Source organism: Papaver somniferum, chromosome 3, assembly GCF_003573695.1.
Source record: "Papaver somniferum cultivar HN1 chromosome 3, ASM357369v1, whole genome shotgun sequence".
In the NCBI taxonomy this organism is placed as follows: Eukaryota; Viridiplantae; Streptophyta; class Magnoliopsida; order Ranunculales; family Papaveraceae; genus Papaver; species Papaver somniferum.
The window spans coordinates 104660978-104673403 of record NC_039360.1 but is presented as its reverse complement, the minus strand read 5'-3'; the positions used below and the strand labels follow the sequence as shown (position 1 = coordinate 104673403).

General features: G+C 36.3%; 1 protein-coding gene across 1 annotated transcript; it reads right to left on the bottom strand.

Moving 5' to 3' along the window:
* Positions 1-5205: 5205 nt before the first annotated feature.
* Positions 5206-10173, bottom strand: LOC113357018 (protein PIN-LIKES 7-like). Its single transcript, XM_026600272.1, has 10 exons — positions 9956-10173; positions 7718-8028; positions 7488-7567; positions 6979-7103; positions 6763-6884; positions 6456-6680; positions 6242-6364; positions 6047-6147; positions 5699-5937; positions 5206-5574 (listed from the first exon to the last, which is right to left on the bottom strand). The coding sequence occupies exons 2-10, from the start codon at positions 7850-7852 to the stop codon at positions 5450-5452; spliced, it is 1275 nt and encodes a 424-aa protein (XP_026456057.1). The 5' UTR covers positions 7853-8028; positions 9956-10173; the 3' UTR covers positions 5206-5449.
* Positions 10174-12426: the final 2253 nt, after the last annotated feature.

Below are 12426 nucleotides of genomic sequence, written 5' to 3'. Positions count from 1 at the left end.
TCTAAACTGGTTACCACTGACAAAGCAGCAAAGTACTTAATCAAACTTATTTTACTCCAACAGTGCCTGCGAGCATTTCAAGACCAGTTACATTTTCCCATCGGAGAACTTGCTAAAGATTGTGTGAATGCAAGCACGCGCAGTAGACAATATCTTCCCTGCAACTTTTGCACATAAACTGGAGCTATTCTTTCAGGATCAAAATGTTTAGTAAGGCAATTCATAGATTTCCTATTTTACATAGTTTAACAAAAGTCTCTATCAATTTGTTCTAAGGAAACAGAACAATAAGTAAAATGTTAAGAAAATAAAGAAGATGACATTATGGAGTATATGCTAACGATGGACAGTAGAGATATAAGGTAAGTCAAATATTTCCTAATATTTCTCTTAGAAAATCTGATAATTTAGTCAAGTATATCACGTCTAAATTTGGGAAATGGGGTAGTTATAATAGGAGACACTTGGCTATAGGGGATTGGTTGGAATAGAGGAACAGTGGAATTTTGTAACAGACGATCCGAAGCCACTAAAACCACAAGAGTACAACTTCTTTTACGCAGTTCATGCAAATTGATCTGATTAGAAAGGAAACAACCCCATCTGATGAGCTCCTCATGATATAGAGCCCACTAATGGCAAGTGCAAGATGAAACTTAGCTTATATAAAGACAACTCTCTTTATTGATGTTTAGAAAATCTCTCAAAATTAAACACAAGCTCTAATCTTGCTCATATGATCAACCACAACTTTGGTGATCATATATATATAGAACTATGAATTCGTTTTCCTAGTCCTATTACCTTATTACATGTCTTTCCTTTTCTTAGAACTAGATGACTTCTAATTCCCTTAGGATTACATCAATTTCCTAATCTTGTCCTAACCAGCTTGTTAGTGACTTCTATGTTGAAGTTAATCCAACATTCTCCCCGTTAAGCTTCAACCTTACCCGTGACATATCTTGTACTCCAATCAGTTGTCTCATTTCTTCAAACTTGATCCGAGCTAATGCCTTTGTCAATATGTCTGCTTTCTGCTCAGTTCCTGGTATGTGTTCAACGTTGATGATCTCCTTCTCGATACATTCTCGTATGAAATGATACCTTTTGTGAATGTGTTTCGTCTTCCCATGAAACACTGGATTTTTAGTGAGTGCAATTGCAGACTTATTATCAATCTTGATGATAACTTTTTCAGGTTCTCTTCCTTTGATTTCACCCAACAGTTCTTGAAGCCATATTGATTGTTTAGCTGCTTCTGTTGCAGCCATAAACTCAGCTTCACATGATGAGAGAGCTACTGTGTCTTGCTTCTATGAGCACCATGTAATAGGTGCTTCTCCTAGATAAAATATATGACCAGTTGTACCTTTTCCATCATCTTGGTCAAAATTATGACTGCTGTCACTATACCCAGCAATTCCTTTTGATCCCCCTCGACCATACTTCAATCCATAGTTGATTGTTCCTCTTAGATATCTCAATATCTTCTTTATTACATCACCATGAGACTTGCGTGGACTCTGTATATAACGGCTTGCTACTCCCACAGAGAAAGCCAAATCTGGTCTTGTGTGTAATAAGTATCTTAGGCATCCAACATTTCTTCTATAACTCGTTGAATCAATCTCTGCTTCTTCTTGTTCCTTTGAAACTTTAATTCCAAACTCCATTGGTATCTTAGTTGGATTACAAGTTTCAAGTCATGCTTCTTTCAGAATTCTCTTTGCATAAGCTTCTTGTTTAATCTGAATCACATCTACTCCTTGATGGACTTCTATGCCAAGGTAATAAGTGAGTTTTCCGACGTCTGACATCTCAAACTTTGATGACATTTCTCTCTTCAACTCATGGATCACCTTAAGGGAGTTGCCAGTCAAAAATAGATCATCTACATAGACTGCAATCACAAGAAGCGTTCCCTTTTCTTCTCTTCTGTATACTGATGTTTCTTTAGAGCACTTAACAAATCTGATTTCTCTTAAGATTTGATCTAACTTTGTATTCCAGGCTCGAGGAGCCTGTCTTAGACCATATAGAGATTTTGATAACTTATAAACCTTATGCTCTTGTCCTTTTACTTCAAAACCTTTTGGTTGTTCAACATACACATCTTCTCGCAATTCACCATGTAAGAATGTTGTCTTAACGTCTAAGTAGTGAATTTCCCATGAGTTTGATGCAGCTTCTACTATTAAGAGACGAATTGTCTCTAGTCTAGCAACTGGTGCGAAAACTTCATCAAAGTCTATGCCTGATTCTTGAACGTATCCCTTAGCTACAAGTCTTGCCTTGTATTTGTTAATAGTTCCATCAGCATTTCTTTTAACCTTGAAGATCCACTTAAGACCAATCACTTTTACCTCACCTGGCTTATCAACTAGAAACCAAGTCTTGTTTCTGTTGATTGAAATAATTTCTTCTCTACATGCTTCATTCTTTTCTTTCATAAGAATAGACCACATATATCTTGAGAAGTCATCTATAATAACAAATATGTATTTGTTATTTGCAAGGGTTTGTGGTGTAATAGGACCACATAAATCAGCATGAAGAAGCTCTAATGGCTTTGAGGCTCTGAATGTTGTTGCTTTTGGGAAACCTTGACGAGTTTGTTTCCCAACTAAACATGATTCACAGATTTTTGCTTCATCATTTATCTGTGGTAGTCCTCGAACCATCTTGTTCTGAGACATTGCCTTTAAATTTCTAAAGCTTATGTGTCCTAACCTTGCGTGCCACTTCCATGTCTGATCTTCCAGTCTCATATTCAGACACAATGGCCTTCCAATCATGAGACTTATCTTGTAGAGTCTATTCTGTGAGCGTGAGACTCTAACTAAAAGTCTTCCACTTGGGTCATGAACTGTTAGATAATCTTGTCGCATTCTAACATCACATCCAACTTCTGTAGCTTGTCCTAAACTTAGAATGTTGCTTTGTAAGTTTGGGATGAAGTAGATGTTTGTGACAAACTTTTGTTCTCCGGTCTTGCTCTGAAATAGAATTGATCCTTTCCCTTCAATTTCTACAAAGGATCCGTCACCAAACTTCACTTGTCCTTTGATTTTCTCATTGAGTTTAGAAAAGTAGTGTCTCTTACCAGTCATGTGATTGCTGGCTCCATTATCTAAATACCAGATTCCTTCTTCTCCATCCTTTGATTCGTAGTTCTTTGGTATTAGTTTCCCTTCGTTTAAGAATACCACTTCGTGCATGAAAAGAGAAGTATCGGCTTCCCTTGTTTCATTCTTGTTTGCTTCTTCCATCTTTTGTATTCTTTCAGGGCATACAGAGGAGAAGTGTCCTGGTTTATCACATCTGTAACAAATAATGTTTGATCTATCCTTCTTTTCTTTCCCTTAGTTTTGATCATTCTGACTTGTTGTTCTATCTTGTGAGTTAAACCTTCCTCCCCTTCCTCGGCCTCTGTTTACTCTACCACCTCTTCGACGACCTCTTCCTCTTGTCGCAGAGTTTTGTTGGTAAGAGTTTGTGTACAAGAGTTTTCCTTGAGTTTCTCCATTGTTTTCTTCATCAAGGATTCTCTCTCCATATGCTTCCAATCTTCCAATTATATCTTCATAGCTAGTTTTCTTTAAATCTAAGACTTGTTCGAGAGAAGCTATGATATGAATATACTTGGATCTTGGTAAACTATTGAGAAACTTCTTTACCAGTTTATCTTCATCAATGGATTGTCCAAGTGACGCAGCTTTTGAGGCTATCTCTGATAGCTTTCCTGCAAAGCTATCAATAGTATCAGTGTCTTTCATCTTCACTCTTTTAAATTCAGACATTAAGGTTTGCAGACGGGCTTCTTTAACTCGATCAGCTCCGAGATTACGTGCCTTTATTGCATCCCAAATTTTCTTTGAAGTTTCATGTTCACCAACTTGTAGAACAAGACATTCTGGTATTGCTTGAAAGAGTAATCCAATGGCAACATTGTTTTTGTCTGGGTCCAATGTACCAGGATCAATTGTTTCCCAAACTTTGTAGATTTTCATCAGTACCTTCATTCTCATGGCCCATACTGTGTAGTTTGTGGCGTTGAGGATTGGAACTTATATTGATGGTGGCGTGAACTGTTTTGCACCCACAATGGTGGTTTCGTTTTCCATGGCTCAGAAACACGCTCTGATACCAATTAATGGCAACTGCAAGATGAAACTTAGCTTATATAAAGACAACTCTCTTTATTGATGTTTAGAAAATCTCTCAAAACTAAACACAAACTCTAATCTTGCTCATATGATCAACCACAACTTTGGTGATCATATATATATAGAACTATGAATTCCTTTTCCTAGTCCTATTACCTTATTACATGTTTTTCCTTTTCTTAGAACTAGATGACTTCTAATTCCCTTAGGATTACATCAATTTCCTAATCTTGTCCTAACCAGCTTGTTAGTGACTTCTATGTTGAAGTTAATCAAACACCCACATTGTACGCATGGATAAAATCCTTTTTTTTTCTTCCTTTAACGGTAGGATAGAATCCTGTGTAGTGAGTAAAACAGATGTGCCTTTCTTGAATGAGAATGGTAATTAAGGAATTACGTTTTACATGTGCTTTTCTTGATTGAGAATGGTAATTAAAGAATTACGTTTTACATAATTTTGCATGTTGTTCAATATCACAGTGAAACTAGATAAGATTGTGCCTTCAAAAGAGACAGACTTTTCACTTACGGTTTTTGGAATATTATGCGAGTCCAAAATTAATCGGATAGTCGGCACCTATATCATATTAAGATTTTTTTTTTCCAAATTAATAGATAAAGAAAAAAAAATCCAAACATTAATTTTCGAAAATAAAAAGAAAAAAATGTTAAATCTGCACGTATTTCGTATTCTTTTTCTACCTATTTAATGTGTTCGCCCCGCCACACCAAATCAAAAATGTATCGTCACGGGGTGGGCTTCCGCGCATATCAAATCGAATATACATCTCCACGGAACGTGAGAAAGACCCGCGCACATCAAATCAAATATACGTCTATACGGGGTGGGCGAAGCCCCGCGCATACCGAATCATCGCCACGGGACAGGGCGAAACCGCGTGCGCACCAAGTTACAGGAAGAAAAATGCCTGGTGCGTAGCACGGGCACAAATCTAGTTCTATTAATCCCTGAAGCAATTAGATTTCTGGCGTTCTTTAATTTTTCAGTTATTCATTCCGATCAAATCAAGAATGAGGCACATGATCCATACTTATTCCGCATAAATTTTCTTATAAATAATGCAAACATAACTTTTCTAAACTCATTGAAGTGACCCCTGAACTTTTACTTCCAATGTTACAATTTCAATATAAAGAATAAGTATTACAGACATAGAACACAAATAACTGATTAAATTTAACAATGATAGCTTTGTCTCGGGGATCGATGGTAATGCTCTATCTGTAGCATGAGGATGTCGCGTACATATAGATGCTCAAGATAAGATGTACATGTACACAGTTGACCAAAGGGTAATGGCAAGAGAAGCAACCAAGTATGTCCACAAGAACAGAATGGAACACTCTTCTTGACCCACATCAAATAATTGTGTCATGGTACCTACATTGATTAGCATCAGAAAATGTTGAGTCAAGTATTGAATTATATAATGGTTATGATGTCAAAAAAAAAAAAAAAAAAGAAGAACTTGATACAAATGCAGATAGAAGAAAACGTTATATACCGATATTCATGGCAGGTGGCAGAGTAAATTGTAACATTAGGACGTATCGGAACAATGGGTCAGCTGGCAGTAGACCAAAATCACCTGCTGCTTTGACAACACCCATACCGATCACTGGAAGGATCATATATCGCACGACAATAACTCCGATGATCACCATAGGCTTTAATCTTGCTGAACGTAAACCTTGGGTGAGGTTTCCTCCTAGTATAAGAGTAATACAGGGTATTGTTCCATCCCTAAACAAAAAAAAGAAAAAACTATTCACATTGACAGGAATAAAATGAACACTTGATTCAAATGAAAATAGTTTTGATTGCCAAGAGTGGAAGAGAAATTGATACATACCCTAGTAATTTGATGGAATCTTGGATGACTCTCAAAGGAGCTCCATCACCAATGATGAGACTTTTTAGCCATGGGGTTGCTCCAAAAGCGAAACCCAAAATCTGATGAGAAAGGACAAGTCATTTGTTGAGTTAAAGTTTGAACAGTTTACAAGGAGAATTGTATTTGCACATACAAATCAATCTGCGAACTTACTGCACCAACAGTTGGAGGAGCAAGCAACTCTTCCACGATTTGGTGAAGAACTGATACTATTTTGTCAGAGACCGATTGTTTCTCGTCGGCAACTACTTTTCCAGATGATGTTTGTGTGATAATCTGAAATTGGGAGATTTCGACAAAACATAATAATTAGTTTGAAATGTATCAACCAAAACAGATCTTTAGAGTTAAAAAATTGATGACTTACAGCAAGGGTTTCATTTTGTTCGTCATAGAGATCTGGAGATGACACAACTACAGCAAATTTTTCTTCTTCGTCATCTTCTTTTAGAAGTTTAGTTTCTCCATCGGCATCAAAATCCTTATTAGGTAACTTTGGGATAGTCTCTTTAGCCAATTGCATTGCCCTGTATGTTATGCCCGAGGTTCGTATAAGATGGTAGGTGTAGGACCAAATGAAGAAGCCTCCAAGCTGCGTCAATATCAATCGCAAACAGGAAATTAGTTTCATCTCATTGAATATCAATTCAGGCGTCAGTGTATAAGTCAATTACCGCCATTGAGAATGATGCATACGAGAGCCCGACACTGTTGCAAATATTCTGATCACCAAATGGGCTACCTTTTTCATTACAGATTGCAGGGACTACTATCAACATAAGGTTTCCCAAGTTTCCTGCTCAAATAGATAAGTAAAAAATCATGTTAACTCCAAGAACTTCAAATTCAGATCGAATCCAGTGAGACAGAGAGAGGGAACGAATGATCACCTGCAGAACATGTAGCAATGACAAGGCCTTCAAGATGAGGCTCAGGTTTCAGGATTTTAACAACTACCCATCCGAGGCTTCCCCCGATTAGAAATACTAGCCCAATATTGATTGGCATAAACCACCTGCATGTAACAAAATTGAGATAATATCATTATCCAGCAAATTTTGAATTTCAGCATCGAGTTGATTATGTCATGCGCATTTCTCCCTAGCGTGGATGCCGTAATAGAATGAACCTATCTGAGGGCCACCCATCGACGGAGATAGGCGAAAGGTTCTGGAGACAGAAGCTGAAACAAAAATGACATTTGGTCCCCAAGTGCTCTTAGGTAATTGTTTTTTATTTTATTTTTTTTATTTTTTATTTTTTCTGAGATCGTGATTTGGACCTTCTGGCCCTACCATCTATCTGCTCTTAGAATTTGGTTTATTTTTTGGAAAGGCCGCTCGGCGATACACCTATATTTGCATGTGACTTGTAAGGAAGTAAATTCTCACGGCCTTACCATGAGATGATGTCTTGGAGGGTTACAGTCTTAGCCAAACTTGCAAACATGAGAGATGGAGTGAACACAACAAATACAATCTGCATTCATGAACAAGAACATCTCATCCTTAATCAGATTATATACAATAACAAAGTTACATAATTCACAGCAACCGATTAAAATGAGTTTTTTTTTTATATATTTCAACCAAATACAGGGAAAGGGTCAGTTTTATGTTAAGAGGTTACCTTGTTCATTTGTCGGCGAGCGTCAGCTGTAAGAAGATTGCAGTAGTTAGTAGCCATGTAAGCCCCCAGAATACTGATGATCAGAACCTGTAATACAGGCATGGTTGCCACCTCTAATAGCGTAAAAAATCCCATTTTTTTACTTTCTTTCTTTCTCTGTTGTTGTTGTTGTTTTTTCAAAACGGAATCGAAATAACTAAGATAAAGACTGCTTGAAGACGAGTTGAGATTTTTCTTATTTCTCTCTTTGGTTGTTTCTTCTTAGCTACTTCTTTGTAAAGTTTCTTCTCTAGTAGAAGAGTAAGAAGTTCCTGACAAAAGAAAACAAAAGAATGAGCGTCACTAGTCTACTTATATTAATCCCGAATCGACAGAAAGATGCTCTAAATAATGAACTAAAATTAAACCCAAGTTAGATTTGAATTGGTCTTGCGAAGAAGTAACAACGTAGGCGGCATATTTTTGTTACAGACATTCTAAATTAGTACCGCTGCTAAAACCAAAATCTGCCACCATTATATAAACATCAGCATGTATATTGACATGCTCACACGAAACACAAATCCGTAAGATCAGCAAGAAAACGACATGCTCGCAAGAATAGACCCATGCCACGAAACCCTTCCTACGTTTATTTATTATGCCACGTTACTGCTGAACAAAACTTTTGTTTTTTCCTAAATAATTCAGAGTTATTCCCGGTTTCTGAAAGCTCAGTACAAGATTATAAATAATACAGTGATTACTTAATTAAGTGACAGTAGGTGGCTTAGCTAGCCAACCAATAATGCATAAATTTGATTATATTATGTAACCGAGTCACCATTAGATTTCATACTAAAACATAGTTTTGGTATTCTAGATCCGGTAATTATAATTGATTTTTTATTTTTAAGAATCTCAAAAGTGAAATATTAAAAATATGCTACTTTGGATGCTTCAAAAATTCTAAACATTCTATTGGTCGGTAATTTGTTTACAGAGATGGAGTACTTCTTAGAATGTTGTACATGTTGGAATAAAGGTACGTGAAGTTCTGTCGATGTGACAAACAATAGGGGGCGGCTTAATAAAATATAAAAACAAAGAACGTGAAAGTCTCCGATTCCAAGTGCTTAATCATGAAGTTGACAATCAGCAATTCTTGCAATCAAATCAAATAGAATACAGCTGGGTTTAGTTAGAAATTTGAGTGGTCAGATCCGCGCTGGCGCTCAGACATGCGGCATATGCCACGGTGAACAATATCTAGGATTTTAATCTGTTTGTAATTGCAAATGTACTCTTATTTGTTTCGGATAGATGTAGACATAGATCAGCCGATAGAGGAAAAACTTGGTAAATTAAATTGTTAATTGGGAAAGAAATTTGTTACTTCCCGCGTTACTTTTAAGTCAGTATTTACCATCTAACAACTGTACGATGCTATTATCCTTGGCATTCACATAAAGGTTTACCAACCACTAGAAAGGTAGTTTTATAGCACCTGCCAATAATTCTCAGTAAAAAGGAAAAGGAAAAGGAAAAGATTGAAATCATCGAGAGATATGATTACAATCCTTATTCTTTATCAAAAAAAAAGATAGGGCTGAATTGAATATGGACATTCTAGGAAATACTCGACCAGTGTCCAATTTGGGTAAGTAATAATTTCGTTAAGGCATCTAAAACATTCAATGTGATTATCTGCAGACAGCTAAGCTAACGGAACCTATCTCCTCCGTGTCACTAGAAGGAGATAGATAGAAAAGGACTATCCCTGTTGGTGAAACACTTTTCCTAAATAATGGGACCAAGAGAGCAGCAACTTTCTGATCCAGGAGTTGTCTATTAAGGAATCATCAACAAGACTCAAAAGGTTTGGCTGGAAAGAAAAAAAGAATTTGTTATTCCGCACTGAGCAGCGAGAATATTGATGAATCTCCAACACTCCACCTGATCTTTTGATGGTACTGATGACTAAGTCCAAACTCTATGTTCTATTCTAATTTATAAGAAGAGTAAAACTAAAAAAAATTAACATAATCACACTGATTAAACCAAAAAACATATATAAAAAGTATATTTATTGAATTTAAAAAATAAAAACTACTCAAAGAATTTGAAATTTTTGATTGCCACAAGTAATAAGAAGAACAGAAAATCAGCTACTATATCATATATATGTATATAACGTTCGGAGTCCCTTAAGCAGAAACAAATAGGGAAATAATTGATAACAGAGAGAAAGAGACGAACCTGCAGTCAGGTGTGTATTGAGTAAAGGATTCAGAAAACATCCGAGTCGACAAAAAAGTTTTAATCGATATTTTATACCGTGAATCAGAAAATGCCATCAAAAGTGCCAATTTGATCTAAGTATATTTTTGGTATCCAGATTGCAGAGAGAAAGGTTGTATATGGATATTGGATGGTTGATTAGAGAGAGTGAAATGGTGTGGCAAACCTGGTTGTGAGTGTGGAGGTATTTATAGTTTCATACGAAGACAGACCATCAGGCGTATTCAGGCCTTAGCTAGCGTCATTATACGGCGGTGGTTATGCATGATTGATTGGCTGAATGACAAGATTGACCTTTATCATTATTGCCATAATACCATGTTTTGTTGGTTTACGTGTATTTTTTTTTTTGTATGTGAGTTAAAATTGTAACGCATTCAATTAGTAATTTTATCCCTATAATTAAATTAAAGATCTTGAAGATATCATTGATTTGATTCACTACCTTATAAAAAAACTCTCTCCAAATAAGCATATATATCTATATCCACGTATGCATCGGACAGGATGGTTGGTTCTTGCTAGTTTATCAATGTGGGGTATAAGGCAGGATCGATTCTAGTCATCTATTTCCATCTAAGAGCAGGGGTTACCGAGAGCAGAACACTACTTTAAAGGGAAGCAGTGTGGTAAATTTAATCAAATTAGCTCTCATCTAAGAGCAAGGCTACGGGGAGTAGAACACTATTTAAAGTGAATAGCGTGGTAAATTTGATCAAATTAACTCCCACTATGAGATCAGAGAAGACATTAATATTTCCAACAACATTTGGAATGAAGTAGTACCCGGAAATCTTCATTGAGTAGCAAAATACCACTTAGGTGTGAAAAACACTTATTTTGCCGCTTCGGGTTGTATAATATCTTGAAGGAAACTCAAACGTCCATCTGAGATTTTCGAAAATAAAAGAAAACCATACATATACGTACCTGGCCGATATTTCGCCTCCCAAGTGAATTCTCAAACCGTAAAACATCAACGGGTTAATGATGTTTTTCGCAAATGAAAGTTTAACGACTTCCCCATTGAATTATTACATGGCTGCTAATGGGGTATCATTTTGCTTCGGATGTACCAATCCCTTACCAAAATATGTTTTGTCTTTTCTTCAATTTGGTACATCCCAAGCAAAATGGTACCCCATTAGCAGCATTGAATTATTAGACCTATATTATTGGAGTCTGAGATGCTCAAACAACAAAAACGTAAAAGGAACTTTAACCAGATCGTACTTCATACCCGACCGCGAGGACTGCATCCCTCACGAATGTGAGAACAAAATAATTTTCCGAATTAATGGAAAAACCAACTACAACACCACCGTGGTACATAGCAGAAATGATTAAAGAAATAAAAAACAGACTGAGACAAATTCCGCAAGTCGCTGTACAACACAACTACAGAGAAGGAAATCAAGTAGTGGACGGACTGGCAAACCATGCAGCGGATGGAAGTCAAACAGGAAACTACTCAACCAAAATCTGGAACCAGGTAATCCCATCTTTTATTAGTCACATTTTATTTCAAGATTCTGTGGGTACCAAATACCCAAGACAAGTTGTAAACTAAATCTTTTTATAATAAATATATGCTTCAAAAAAGCAAAAAAAAAAAAAAAAAACAAGATCCCTCAGGTTGGCAATAATGATACATTGAGAGAATTATTACCATGAGTTGTTGTAGGTGTCAATTGATTAGTGGCTTTAAGATATCGCAAGACCCATAAGTTTTTCTTCATCTCTCTCATCTCAATCCTTCCTCTCATATCCTTAAAAAAAACCTCTTCATCTTTTTCCTTCTTTGCTCAGATCTGGTCCTTTAGGGGCCAGATCTGAGCAAAGATTTTTTGGTTTTGTAGTTAATCGTGATTAGAAATCGATTATAATAAATTTTTCGCTATTAGAGTGATTTTCTCTTCGCTGTTATGGCGATTTTATTTTCGCTATTAGGGCGATTCTATTTACACTTTCATAGTGTTTCTTTCCTTAGATTTGTTCGTGATTCGTTATCGAGATACAAGTACATCGGCGATTTAACGCAGACAAGATCAAGTGTTCATAAAAAAAATAGATCTAAATTTTTCGGGTTATTCGCTACACATGAAGATTTTTTGGGAAAATTACTCCTCTCTCATAGGAGCACCTCTTTTCAAAGAAGAAAACAAATCAAAATGGTCGAATTATAATTCCGAATACCATTCCTTCTTGATAGACACATTTTTATGTCTAAGATTGTCCTCAATTTTCTGTATTGTTGGTCTCGATTTCGTGCTTATTATGGTGTTTTGTGTGTTTGTAGGTATTTTGTGGAAATAAATATTGTTGGAAAATTCGGCTCGTAAAGTTGTCCGGGGCACCCTCGAAAGACATTTGTTATATGGATCCCCAGATTTGGCTAAGGGGCACCCACGGGTATGTGCAGCCCAAAT

What these genes read in the sequence shown, in the direction of transcription:
- LOC113357018 (XM_026600272.1), bottom strand. Translation starts at nt 7,852, where the DNA reads ATGGGATTTTTTACGCTATTAGAGGTGGCAACCATGCCTGTATTACAG. An exon ending in CTCCAAGACATCATCTCATG is followed by an intron (nt 7,104 to 7,487) that starts GTAAGGCCGTGA and finishes TGTTACATGCAG; the next exon opens with GTGGTTTATGCCAATCAATA. An exon ending in AACAAAATGAAACCCTTGCT is followed by an intron (nt 6,365 to 6,455) that starts GTAAGTCATCAA and finishes TCCCAATTTCAG; the next exon opens with ATTATCACACAAACATCATC.